Source organism: Conger conger, chromosome 2 (genome assembly GCF_963514075.1).
Source record: "Conger conger chromosome 2, fConCon1.1, whole genome shotgun sequence".
Classification (NCBI taxonomy): Eukaryota; Metazoa; Chordata; class Actinopteri; order Anguilliformes; family Congridae; genus Conger; species Conger conger.
Window position 1 is genome coordinate 13,710,254 of NC_083761.1, and position 13,191 is coordinate 13,723,444.

Below are 13,191 nucleotides of genomic sequence, written 5' to 3' on the forward strand. Positions count from 1 at the left end.
GATGCAGACTGAGATCAAGTGAATCAAGAACAAAATGATTAAGAGATAAAATAGGAACACATGTATTGACAGGAACCAGATACAAGCAATAAAGAAAATAAATGGGTAGAAATAAAGTGATTACAGCTGTATAGCTACTCTTATCACTTACAGCAATACTTAATTACCTTTGGTCATTTTTCCCCAAAAACACCAAGATTCAAATCGCAAATAGGGTAGGAGAATCCACCTGCTTAACCACAAATAGAATCCAGGACACAATTTGAGGATTTACTGTAGTCTACCACAAACGATGCAACTGCAAGAAATAAAGGTTCACAGATGATTGAACACGCAAAGAGACAAAAGAAACGTGTATCTGCCCAAATTGTACTCCAGACAAACGATCACTGAAATGATATTGCTTATCTAGTAAGAAAACAATACCAGTTCGCTATAACAAGCAAATGAGCGATTAGCTACTAGTTGGCCTCTCGAATACAAATATCCACCTGAAGCGCAACACTTGTGCAATCGCTACTATGTTTGTATTGCCTATATTTTATTGTAAGTGGATACATTTGCTTGTTGCTACGGATAACAAACTGGTATTGTTTTATAACTAGATATGTAGTCTTCGCTGGGATAATAAGCAATAGTACACAGAGATTCAGTGATTGCTTGTCTGGAGTGCAATTTGGGCAGCGACACGAACAATCAGAATAAGCCCGACACTTTGAAACCCCGAATTTAAGGACTATAAACACAGACAGAGGGTGAGTCAACATGTCAGTGAGCCTTTTTCAATGATAGGAAGGGATTTACAATGGCCTTGTAACAATGTTTTAACACAAAAATCTTACCCATTGTACCATTAAGTCTCACTTTGTTTTTAGCTAGCTACAACCCCTGGCAAAGAATATGGAATCAGCACACTTAAAGGATGTTCATCCAGCTTTTTTACTTCATAGCAAATAAACAAATCACAGATCTGCATGGCATGGACTGCACTAATGAAAAACAATATTCTCCATCAAGCTACCTACTTTCTCAATTAGCGGTTGGCAGATTAGCTTTGCAGGATTGAAGCCTTGTCATGGACCTTTTTAAAAAAATGTACACCATAAATTTTCAATCGGATGAAGATCCATACTGTTTGCTGGCCATGTCATTGAGTTGATATGCCTTTCCTGATATGCCTTTCCTGAAGCATTAATACTCTTCGCTCTGTGGCAAGATGCATTGACTTCATCACCAAACCTGAAAAATGACTTCCTCATCACCAAACCTATTTTCTATTGATGGAATGAGAAAAGTGTCCAAAATTTCAATGTACACCTGCGCATTGACTGTTGAGGAAATGATTATCATCTCCTCTGGCCCTTTACCTGACATGCAACCCCATATCATAAATCCATCCATCCATCCATCCATCCATCCATTATCTGAACCCGCTTATCCTGAACAGGGTCGCAGGGGGCTGGAGCCAATCCCAGCATACAATGGGCGAATGGCAGGAATACACCCTGGACAGGTCGCCAGTCCATCACAGGGCACACACACCATTCACTCACACACTCATACCTATGGGCAATTTAGACTCTCCAATCAGCCTAACCTGCATGTCTTTGGACTGTGGGAGGAAACCAGAGTACCCGGAGGAAACCAACGCATACACGGGAAGAACATGCAAACTCCACACAGAGAGGCCCCGGCCGACGGGGATTCGAACCCAGGACCTCCTTGCTGTGAGGCAGCAGTGCTACCCACTGCACCATCCGTGCCGCCCCCATATCATAAATGACTGGGGAAATCTGCTTGTTTTCTTTAGGCAGTTATCTTTATATGTTTCATTGGAACAGCACCAGAGAAGCAAGTTCCAGCATCATCGCCAACATCTTTTGCCACACTCCCTGTTGGATTTCCTTCTTGAAGGAGTTTCATAATCCTTTCCAGTGTTTCAATTGACAGCTCTCTTCTTGGAGCCATGTTTCCCTTCAATTAGTCAAGTCCAACAGCTTGTTAAGGTCTGCAAACATTCCCTTTTACCTGCAGACTAATTTGGATATTCAGAGTTTTGTTGGTATGTGTTTTAGAAATACAAATTACTCAGTGATTAAATAATTTTTTCCTCTACTCGATCTGGAAAAAAGTATGTCATTAATTAAAATATTTTAATTTGTTTGAAGTATGTTTCATGAAGCCAGAATGTTCAGCTGTTAAACAAAATTAGTTTTGTGTCAAATCTGTGATTTGTTTATTTGCTATGAAGTAAAAAAGCTGGATGAACATCCATTTGCCAGGGGTTGTAGTTGTTCTCACTTGTCTAGTAGCGCAACACTATTTACCAGTGATACTTCAGAGAAATGTGCAGGCTCATAGGTCAAACAATATGAGTGTTCCAATCTTCTTCACTCATCGAAAATAACCCGACACTGTCACATAACTACAACGACTGTCTACACTTCTTCCATCACCCCAGAAACATATTGCCATTCTCTTCAGAATGGCGGCATACGTTCCTCCATTTTCTATCGCCCCGCCCCTTCTTCCTCTCTCCCCTGATTGGTTGACTCATCAATCTCACCAGCCACAGACTGACTAAAGAGATGCCCACACATTGGTCACGCTGCCCATGCATGGACGCTAAAAGGGGAAAGTTCCCAAATATAAAAGAAATACAAAATCTATTTTTAAAACTGTCTTTACATCCATATGGCTCGCCAAACTAGCTGTATGGGAATTCCTTTCTTTATCCCGCTCTCATAACGGGGAGGTGCAGCATGGGGTATGCTAATTCCCACATAGAAGGCAGGAATTGATAACATCCAGGGACATGCTCTGGAGCCAGGAGTCGGCAAAACATTCCAGAGTTGTGTCTTTTTTTCCCCCTGCAGATGACTGTTGATGCTAGACGTCCAATGAGACAGAGGCTGGTGGAGTCCTACTACAACTCAGCTGCTTTGCCATTTTCGGTCAAAGCACATGCCAATTGAGCAGGAGTTTGTTAGCCATTCCTTTCCACAGAAAGGAACTTGTAACCTCTCTGATTCCCTCCTTATGTCTCTGATGAAAGGTGTATTTGAAGGTTTGATACTGTTTTTGTAAGCGCATAAAGGATATTGTTTCGGGTCCTATTTTAGAAATCACAAAAATGAATTTAGGCCTATATGAATTCAGTTATAGAAATATATATTAGGCACAGTTATTACGGTGTATTATCTGGGTTATTGTTGTTTTGTTCAAAGTCTACTTTGGAATATTGAGCTATGTTAATGATAAACTAACTATATAATTTAGTAGTTCCCCTTTTAAATTCTGGAAAGGTATTCACCCCTTAAATTGCATGTCAGTTTCATAAAAAATAGCCTATTATTTGTTTTATTGTATTTTTTAAATAAAAGGAAACCGTGTCCAATTGTATTAGTTTGTGCACCAGTAGTTCTGTTCACAACAGTTTAAGAGAACTTAACTGAAGCGATATATTTTCCTGAATTGATTTTAGGGAGGGTGCAAAAATGTTATAGCCTACCGAATGCATCGTATTATAGAAACAGACACATGGACACTCCTGAGATAGAACTATGGGGGGGGAAAAACGGTCAGATACGGGGGAGAATCGCAGCATCGGAGTTCAACTAAACATGGTCAAAAAGTGCAGAGCGACATATTCTGCAGAAGAATTTCCTTGACCGAGCATTGTGGCTGTAGCGTAAATCTGCGGAGGGAAGGGATCGCAGACGAACTGGCAGGCGGCGCTCGAATCGCCGGCTGCTTTCCCAGACCACACCTCTGGGGGGGCTCTCTCTTCCCTTACATGCCGTGAAGATACGCAGTCTGCCAAGTCTCCCCTTATTTACTGAACAGTTCCTTTTTTGGTGCTGCATTAAAGTCTGCGCACACGATGTACGATGGGTGGAAAAAAGTTTTCAGCTTCCGTGAATGTGCTAAGCTGAACTCCAGTGGGTAGTTTTCTCTACACTGTTAAAAAACTGAAAAAAATGTGAGGAGGTTTAGCTTTTGCTTTTTGTTTTTTGTTTAACCAGTGTGAATGAAGAAGGTATGAAGATAATCTGACATCCTTTTATTTTTTATTTTAATGGCGCATTTACTTGGACAATATATATATATATTCGAATGGAAAATGATTCACTTAACTGGAGCTTGAGGTTGTAATTAGATTGAGACAGAAGATTAGTGTCCTTGCTTGACATTGAAGATTTTTGTAAAAAAAAATAAAGGCTATATTTTACATAGGCTACATTCCATGTATACAGCTGTATGTTTAGTAAAGGAATTAATAATATCTTGTTCAAGAGTACAGGAACACTGCTTCCACTGGGAACAACACCCACACCCTTTGATTTACAAGCTTAGCTGCCTAACCATTGTGTTACACTGACACACTATCCCATTGCCAGCACATTAGCCTCTTCAGCAAGGCCCCGGACACAACCCAATCTTACATTGCAGTAAACAACTAGCATTCCAAAGATTTTTTCAGGCAGCTATTTTCCAGTCGTGCATGTGGAAAAACCCCAATGCCAACACATGCTCAGCTTTCTTTAAATACGCAACATGAAGAAGAAACTGTGAGCCTGCTCTACAACAGTCCACATTCAATGCCAATAGAAAAAAAATCCCTCCGATGGTGAACTTACTCAAACTGAGAAATATCAATGCAGGGTATCATGTGCCTCTAGACAACTGTTAAAATTACAAATGTACAATGTTCCAGTGTCATCACGGGGCCTCTCAGCCAATCAATGTTCTGCTCTGACAAAATATCCAAACAGAAAGGACATTGATTTTAAAAGGATAAAAAAGGATATGTTGAGCATCAGGTTTCATTTTTCTGGCACTGGACAGGTTATTACATCATTTGCAGTCAGTGCTGACATCTGTGTATGCATCCAGCCCGCGGCACCCTGTCTAAATTAGGCTGTAGTTTCGGCATTGCTGCTAGGCTCACTGCAATATACTGTATATGAGAACTGGTCAGACTGCACTGCCTGTTCATAACATTTTCCCACAAGCAGCATTTATTATGTTCTTGCATAGCTTGAATTTGCTATTGGATTTGTTAGCCTGTATGTTCATTCCTTCTTAATGCTTAGTTTAAAAAAACTTGCAGAGAATAGCAACATGTCCATTATTACGGTAAACCACTCCCTCTATGAGCTGTTATGGGCATATAGATTGCCACAAAGCTGAAATGTCTTAGCCTATGTGTACTCATACAATAAAAAAGGCAATTATCATTTATAGTTATGTTGAGAAATTATCATTAGTAAGAATGAAAAATTATTAACCAATTCAGATGAATGGTGTAAATAAATCTGTCTTTTGTACAGTTGTGCTCATAAACTTGGACATTTTTACAATAGCGTCTCAAATTATAGCTGGGCTGAAACTGAAGATTGGAAGAAGGTCCTCACCAAATGAGGATTCAGGATTTTATGATGTAAGTCATTGCAGTCTAGCAAAGGCGTCAGAAGAAAGCATTTGATTCACTAGTAGTATGGATTTGCTTTATTATATTTGTTAAGTGTAGTTAATTATGCCAATATGTTTCATTTGTAGTGCACCAAATTGAGGCTGTTAGAACTCTTATCTGATTAGCCGTGTGTCTAGCTCTGCCTGTGCAACAACGGACAAAAGAGAGGGGGAGGAAGAGAGAGAGAAAGAGAGAGGCATCCTCCACTTCATTCATACTCAAAAAGCAGCACTGAGGTCAGAGACTCAGAAAGGCATGCTGGTGTGCTAGTCCTGTGCCCCCAAGAAGCATGTAGCTTCATTCACATTGTCTTCCATTGAACATGAACGTGTCATGTTTTAGCCATTATGTTGCATTACTTGTTATAAATTTCCCCCAAAAGGGGTTAACAGATTACATTCATTATGCTATCAGGATTACTACCACATGAACCAGATGTTTAGAAATTTCATATGCAGTATGTGCCTCACAGGAACATGTATAGCTGTTTTCTGAGTGAGCATGCATACAGTATGCACATGTAGTATGCATAGTAGATGGGAAAAATAATTTAAAATCCAAAGCCAAGTTCATGCAGATCAAGGGCAAGTAACAAGTAATATTGTTGATGTTTGCTCAGTAATAAGTGAACTTCATCTATAAGTGTAACCTTGTCTTGTTGGATGGTGGCCATGAAGATTAGCACATTTTGAATACTACTGTTCAGTACAGCAAGCATTTTGCCGATGTTTAAAGCATTGTGTTATTATCTTTACTTCTTCACATTGTAAATACGAGAAGCCCCGAAACATCCAATATATTATTACTGCATTTATTTTCTTCACAAAAACATTGCTATCCAGGGCAGAGCTGCTTAGTACTCCACTCCAGGGTACCAGGCAATTCCCCACCCAGGAATTGACCCCACAGCCCCTGCATTTCAGGGGCAGCTCCTTCACACCAGACGTCCTACAACCCTTCTTCACACTCAGGTGCCACACCTTTACCACGGGTTCTTCCTCTGGGCGGGCGAGGGGTGTCAGTGAGTTTGGGCGTGTGTACGAGCACCGCTGCATTTTGTTTATGTTCCTGGGGGGGGGGGGATGAAATCTCCGGCAGCGGAAGGCCCCAGGAATGCCCCTGCATCAGACAGGAGGCCTCAGCGGGCCACCAGGATTGGGCTTTTTTCTGTGACCAGCCCTATAAGGCAGTGCTGCAGTGAGACAGTGGGCTGCCTGAGGCCCCAGCTCCTTGTTTGGGATGTGGGAGGGGGAGGAGGGGACCCTGCAGCTACATAAGCACTCCCCTGGAAGATGTGTAGTACACCATCCCCGAGCGGCAAACCCCCCCGGCCAGGCACTGTCAGGGTAAGTGGGACGCACTTCAGTCACTCCACTAGCCGTGCTGCTGCTGCTAATCTGACCCACCCCGTAGCGGGCCAGATCATGCTCACTTTGTGATAATAACTGTGTCGATTTGAAACCAGACCACATAATAATCTCTGATTGTTTGTGCTTAAAATGGTCTGGTCATGTGCATGCAAAATGCAAGGCAGGTTGCTGAGGTAATAGTGATGTAGATACAGCTTTGTGTCATACTGCAAGTCTGTACGTAAATCTGTAAATCTACTGTACATCTGAGCTGCTTGTTTGTCCGGAGATGAGTTAAACATTTCCGAGGTGAATCCTTTGAGCTGTCATTGATGCAGAGGTTTGTTTTGATATGCACTGGTTCTGGCTCAAGATGTGTGACTGTTTAGCTGCTGCTGAGCTTCTGTTTTTATAATTTTATTGTAATTCCATTATCATACGATCTGTTTAGCTGCAAGCTTCATGGCATGAAAACTACGAGTAAGCCCTCTGCTTATCTTGTACTGTTTTTTCCAGTTGAAACCCTGCCTGAGAAACTGAGATGTGCACTTTGCATTGGCCTGTGATTGACAGCTGTTTAATTAAGAGTACACGGCTATTTAGCCGATTCATGGTGGAGGGTGAAAGAGAGTTGTAGGTGTCGAGGTGAATCAAATCTTGGCAGAGAGAAGCACAGAGCAGCCACTTCAGGCTGGAGCTTTGGCTTGAGCAACGTGATTCCTTGGAGTTTTAAGGTTTATTACTAAATATGGTTCTCTAGGATTCCTGCTGTGGCTACGCAGTGACTGCCCTCTCCCCTCTCTCATCCATCCTCCCTTTTTTCTTTTCTTTTTTTTTTTTTGGCTGCCGAAGGCAGGCAGGGCCAAGGAAAGAGTGCCGTGCAACCATAGACAGACATCATTCCACATCATTTCCTAATTAGGAAGTTCTCCCAGGATACAGCATTCATTCACCAGAGAGAGTAGTATGGTCCACTTGATGGCAGCAGCTTACAGAAATAGTGTTTTTCTGATGCGTCCTTTAACACAGTGTTTTTAATATTTAACCTCAAAGGGATATGCTTTACAATAACCACACTTACATGTTTTTGGTCAGTATCTGAATAAAAGGGGAGTATTGAAAATCCTTTGAGTATAATTATAAACTAAAATATTGAAAAATAAAGTTTTTCAATAAATAGTTGCACATCAAATTTATATAATGTATTCCTTCAATTGGCTTAGGAATAACGATCCTTTTAGGTATTCCTCCATAGGAATGTCTCATACAAAGTATCACTTTGAACTTGAAGAGCAGATTTTTTTTGTGATGCTCACTTTTGAATTCTATATTCAAGAAAAGATGGGTGTGGTCCCTGTACAAGAAGCTCCCCACACACACACACACACACACACACACACACACAGACACACACACAGACAGACAGACACACACAGTAGCACAGTAGCAGGGGTGCATGCATTAGCACAGTCTGGGGTTATGGTGGCTAACGTTCGGCGCTCTGTCCACAGTGATTGTTTCCCGTCTGAGTGAGGAAGGTAAAGAGAAGCAGCGATGTGTGACGATGAAGAGAGCACCGCCCTCGTGTGTGATAACGGCTCAGGTCTCTGTAAGGCAGGCTTCGCCGGGGATGACGCTCCCAGGGCAGTGTTCCCCTCCATCGTGGGGCGTCCCAGGCACCAGGTGAGGAAGCCAAGAACTGGGCAATCATGGTGTGTGTTAACTTTTCAGCTCATATAAGGCAACAAGGATGAAAAAATGTTTACTTTTTTCAACAGAGGAAACATCCTTCAATTACATAAATCATCTGCAATTTGTTCTTACTTTTTTTTTCTTTCTTCAGCATTTTAAAGGGTTATACATAAATACAACTTATTAATCACCTTTAATTTGTCCTCATCGTATTTCTTTAGTCAGTGTTTTAAAGAGATATATTTCAAACTGAACTCATATTGATCACATTGAGGTTTTATAATAATCTCTTACCATCATTCCAAAAAAACATGCCAATGCATTTGTGAAGGGCTGTAGTGAGGCACAGAATATGCTGGGTGTCAGACAAAGACATGTCTGACCCAGATCTCATATTTATCTCCTACAAGGGCGTGATGGTGGGAATGGGCCAGAAGGACAGTTATGTAGGGGATGAGGCACAGAGTAAGAGGGGTATCCTGACCCTGAAGTATCCCATTGAACACGGCATCATTACCAACTGGGACGACATGGAAAAGGTGAGGAGGGTGGATTTCCAGGTCACTGCACTGCAGGCATTCAGTCTGGGTATAAGAAGCAGAGTAGTCATACCAAAGCACAGTCGAATAGACAGCTTAAAATAAATGAGTGGGGAAGTCCAGCAGAGCGTGATGGGAAATATATGAGTAAACCCACAACTTAAATGTACAGTACATTGTTATGGCCCAACCTCTCCAATGGACCATGGGGAGCACAATTGGACTGTAGATCTTCAACCTGCCAATGGATTACAACGCATCATTGACCTCATTTAACTTCAGTAAAGGTCATGAGTGCTCCTGGGTCTAAAAATCCAGTATACTCTGGAAGAGCACTATGTGATTAATAGTACTGCTGACTAAGAGCAAAACACACAGCACAGCCATCCAAGTACAGATAGTCATGCCACAGCAGATGGCATTACAGATGGTACAACCTAGTTATCATTTTACCACTTTAATATTTATGCAGTATTGCACAATATTTGGATGTGGAGTTCTGCAAAGCCCTGTGCTACACTAATCTATTTTGGACTGGCATATAATAATTGAAATTTGGTTGGGTCAGTAGCCTAACATGATCAATTGTTGTACCTGTTTGATTGTTGTATTTGTTTGATTGGTGGATTTGTTTTGATTGTTTTATTTGTTTGATTGCTGTATTTGTTTGATTGGTGGATTTGTTTGATTGTTGGATTTGTTTGATTGTTGTATTTGTTTGATTGGTGGATTTGTTTGATTGGTGGATTTGTTCATGTTGCTCTTTAGATTTGGCATCACTCCTTCTACAACGAGCTCCGTGTGGCCCCTGAGGAGCACCCTACTCTACTGACTGAAGCCCCCCTAAATCCCAAAGCCAACAGGGAGAAGATGACACAGGTGATGCCAACACACAGGTCCTCAGCAAAGAATTCTGGGAATTCAGTTCAATCATAATGGCTCTGTGGACTGAATTGTTATCAGATGTCCTGGACAAAAAGTACTGAAATTCCATATTGAACAGATGTAGTGTGTATGTGATAGATAATGTATTTAAACCATTATCAATGAGTAAAACATCACATGTATGGCAGGGTGAACCACTCATGAAGTTACATTCTCAGTAATGCAGAAATGGCTGGGCTATAGGTACTGCCCATTCCTGCACATTGAATGAGACACGCTGTTTTTTCCTGGTTCAGATCATGTTTGAGACCTTCAATGTTCCAGCCATGTACGTGGCTATCCAGGCAGTGCTGTCCCTCTATGCTTCCGGCCGTACCACAGGTGAGTTCCCCTACGCCTTCACTGAAGTCTCCTCATGTCACACCAGATGTTTGGAAACACACTTATCACCCCCCGGTTTCTCCCCTCGGCAGGCATTGTCCTCGACTCCGGTGATGGTGTTACCCACAACGTGCCCATTTATGAGGGCTACGCCCTGCCCCATGCCATCATGCGCTTGGATCTGGCCGGCCGTGATCTCACAGACTACCTCATGAAGATCCTGACCGAGCGGGGCTACTCCTTTGTCACGACTGGTGGGTGGAGCGTAGTGCCTAGGTTCTCCATTAGCTGTGAACATAAGTGTTTAACTGTGGACAGTTTAAAATGAGGGTAGCACTTTACAGTGACTTGGCATTACCTAATGGAATGTTAACTATCTAATTATGGAGAAGTTGATCTGTACAGCATATTTGTTCATCATAAATTCATGTTAACAATTCATATTGGAATGAAAAGAAAACTGTTAATGTATTTGTTAATGGTTAGCTAATGATAAGTTTATGGTTTGCTATTGGATATACTTCATATATGTATAAATATTCATGTAACTAATACATTAGTTAATAGTTAATAAATACATTCATGAAAAGTTAAATGAATGTACATCAGTAATGAACTATTAACAACTACATTAGTTAATGCCAACTGATATACAGTAACCTTATCATTGTGAAACCAAAATGGGAATTTCCATCACCTGTTTTTTACTATTTTTGTACAAAACATCAGCTCTCCCATGTGTGGTTTCCCTTAAGACTGTGTGTGGTTTCCCTTATGACTCTTTGTATAATACAGGAATACTAGGGACTTTCTAGTCAATCACTCTATCTCAGGCACTTCCCCTTATACAATCATATCTTGTGTTCACCTTATTACTTAATTCTGCCATCTGCAGCTGAAAGAGAAATTGTCCGTGACATCAAGGAGAAGCTGTGCTACGTGGCCCTGGACTTTGAGAATGAGATGGCCACCGCTGCCTCCTCCTCCTCTCTGGAGAAGAGCTATGAGCTTCCTGATGGCCAGGTCATCACCATCGGCAACGAGAGGTTCCGCTGCCCCGAGACCCTCTTCCAGCCATCCTTTATCGGTACCTTATTGCCAATACCAATGTGCCTTTATAGCCACTCATACAGCAGTTATAACCCCTGTCCAATGGAAATATATCAATGGCCATTGTGATAATATGCAATATATGCACTTTGTCCTGGGCTACTCCTGATTCAATGACAAGGTGGTTTCTTAACACGCTCTTGCAATCCCCAGGCATGGAATCTGCTGGCATTCATGAAACCACCTACAACAGCATCATGAAGTGTGACATTGACATCCGCAAGGACCTCTACGCAAACAACGTCCTGTCTGGAGGCACCACCATGTACCCTGGGATTGCTGACAGAATGCAGAAAGAGATCACTGCCTTGGCCCCCAGCACCATGAAGATCAAGGTGCGTCCTCAAGCATCTTAAAGGAAGACTGTCTGTAAAGTCTGACCTGGCTTTTGCCACAAAAATGTCAAGGGTTATGTGAACATTTTTTATATTTACCAATGCTCTTTCAAAGTCTACTGAGGTATTAGTTAAAAACACTTTCTAATGTATTAGATGAGGAAAGAGAAAGTCCTTTTTTTAAATGTTTCTTGCATCGTGTTTGTATTTGTGAAGGCAGAAAAAAAACAACTGTTATTCTAAATAGAGTTGACCTTTCACCTCTCTGTGCATTCCCAGATCATCGCACCACCAGAGCGCAAGTACTCCGTCTGGATAGGAGGCTCCATCCTGGCCTCTCTCTCCACCTTCCAGCAGATGTGGATTAGCAAGCAGGAGTATGATGAAGCCGGCCCTTCCATTGTTCATCGCAAATGTTTCTAAAGCCGCCCCCCCACCAACCCACCCCAAAATCCCACTGTGTCGCTCCTTCGCCTGTAAACTGTGAATGTACCCTTTTCCTTCTTTCATTCCGTCTTTGCACTGCCAACTACTGAGCGAATGTTTTTTTTGTTCGTTTTTTTAAAGAATGAATAAAGCTTGAATGTTATGCTGTTGTTAACAGCTGGGGAAGTTTCTGTACTGAAAGTTAAGGGGATTTTTCGTGCTCTCAAACTTGCCGTACTTCATCCTCACCTGTTGCAAGAACATTGCTCACAGTCCCCCTCTTGTGTTCAGATACAGTAAGACGCCCCTGGATTTCGCAAGTCTCGCATGTGTTCAGTCACCGCTGTACGCTTTCAGTAACAGATTTTAAAGATGGTTACATTGTGAACACTCCAGGAAGGAATAAAGCTCTTAAAAAAAAGGTTGTTGTTTGTGGCCAATATATTTAATGTACTTTCTACTTGACTAGCTTTTAAAACATCACAGCCACAATATTTAATCTTGTTGAAAATATTTGTGGAAATTTAAAATGTGCCAATAACAAAGGAAAAGCAAAGTATTCCTGCCAGGGAGACCATTGTGCACACCAGTACACTACTTCAGAAATTATTATGGGGTAACCAAATATCACTGAACACATACCACCACTAACAGCAACATAAGTGATGACACATTTGGAAACACAAACCTCTCTATGCCATCACAAGGCCAATCATTTAATTAGCAAGCTGCTCTTCTTTTTTTTCCCGTATTACCGCCTGCCTCTTCACAGGCTGTTAGTATTATTCCCATTTGAGTGGCAGAATTCAAGGCACTCGGGCACACTGAAATTTCACACTCGTCCCCCACTGCAATTATACTGCACTGTGTCACACTATGAATGAAGTATGTCCTGCTCTGGATTCCTGACAGACAAGTTCTGCAATTGTAACCCATTACCAATATGTGCTGCACTTACCACTATGGTGTCAGCTGACAGCAGGCAGATTTACCATAGG

The 13,191-nt window shown here is 41.6% G+C and overlaps 1 protein-coding gene across 1 annotated transcript; it reads left to right on the plus strand.

The window, feature by feature from the left end:
* The first annotated feature begins 6,722 nt into the window (after positions 1-6,722).
* On the plus strand, positions 6,723-12,356 carry acta2 (actin alpha 2, smooth muscle). Its single transcript, XM_061223132.1, has 9 exons — positions 6,723-6,822; positions 8,337-8,508; positions 8,928-9,056; positions 9,825-9,935; positions 10,238-10,322; positions 10,415-10,576; positions 11,218-11,409; positions 11,586-11,767; positions 12,047-12,356. The coding sequence occupies exons 2-9, from the start codon at positions 8,380-8,382 to the stop codon at positions 12,188-12,190; spliced, it is 1,134 nt and encodes a 377-aa protein (XP_061079116.1). The 5' UTR covers positions 6,723-6,822; positions 8,337-8,379; the 3' UTR covers positions 12,191-12,356.
* The last annotated feature ends 835 nt before the right edge of the window (positions 12,357-13,191 follow it).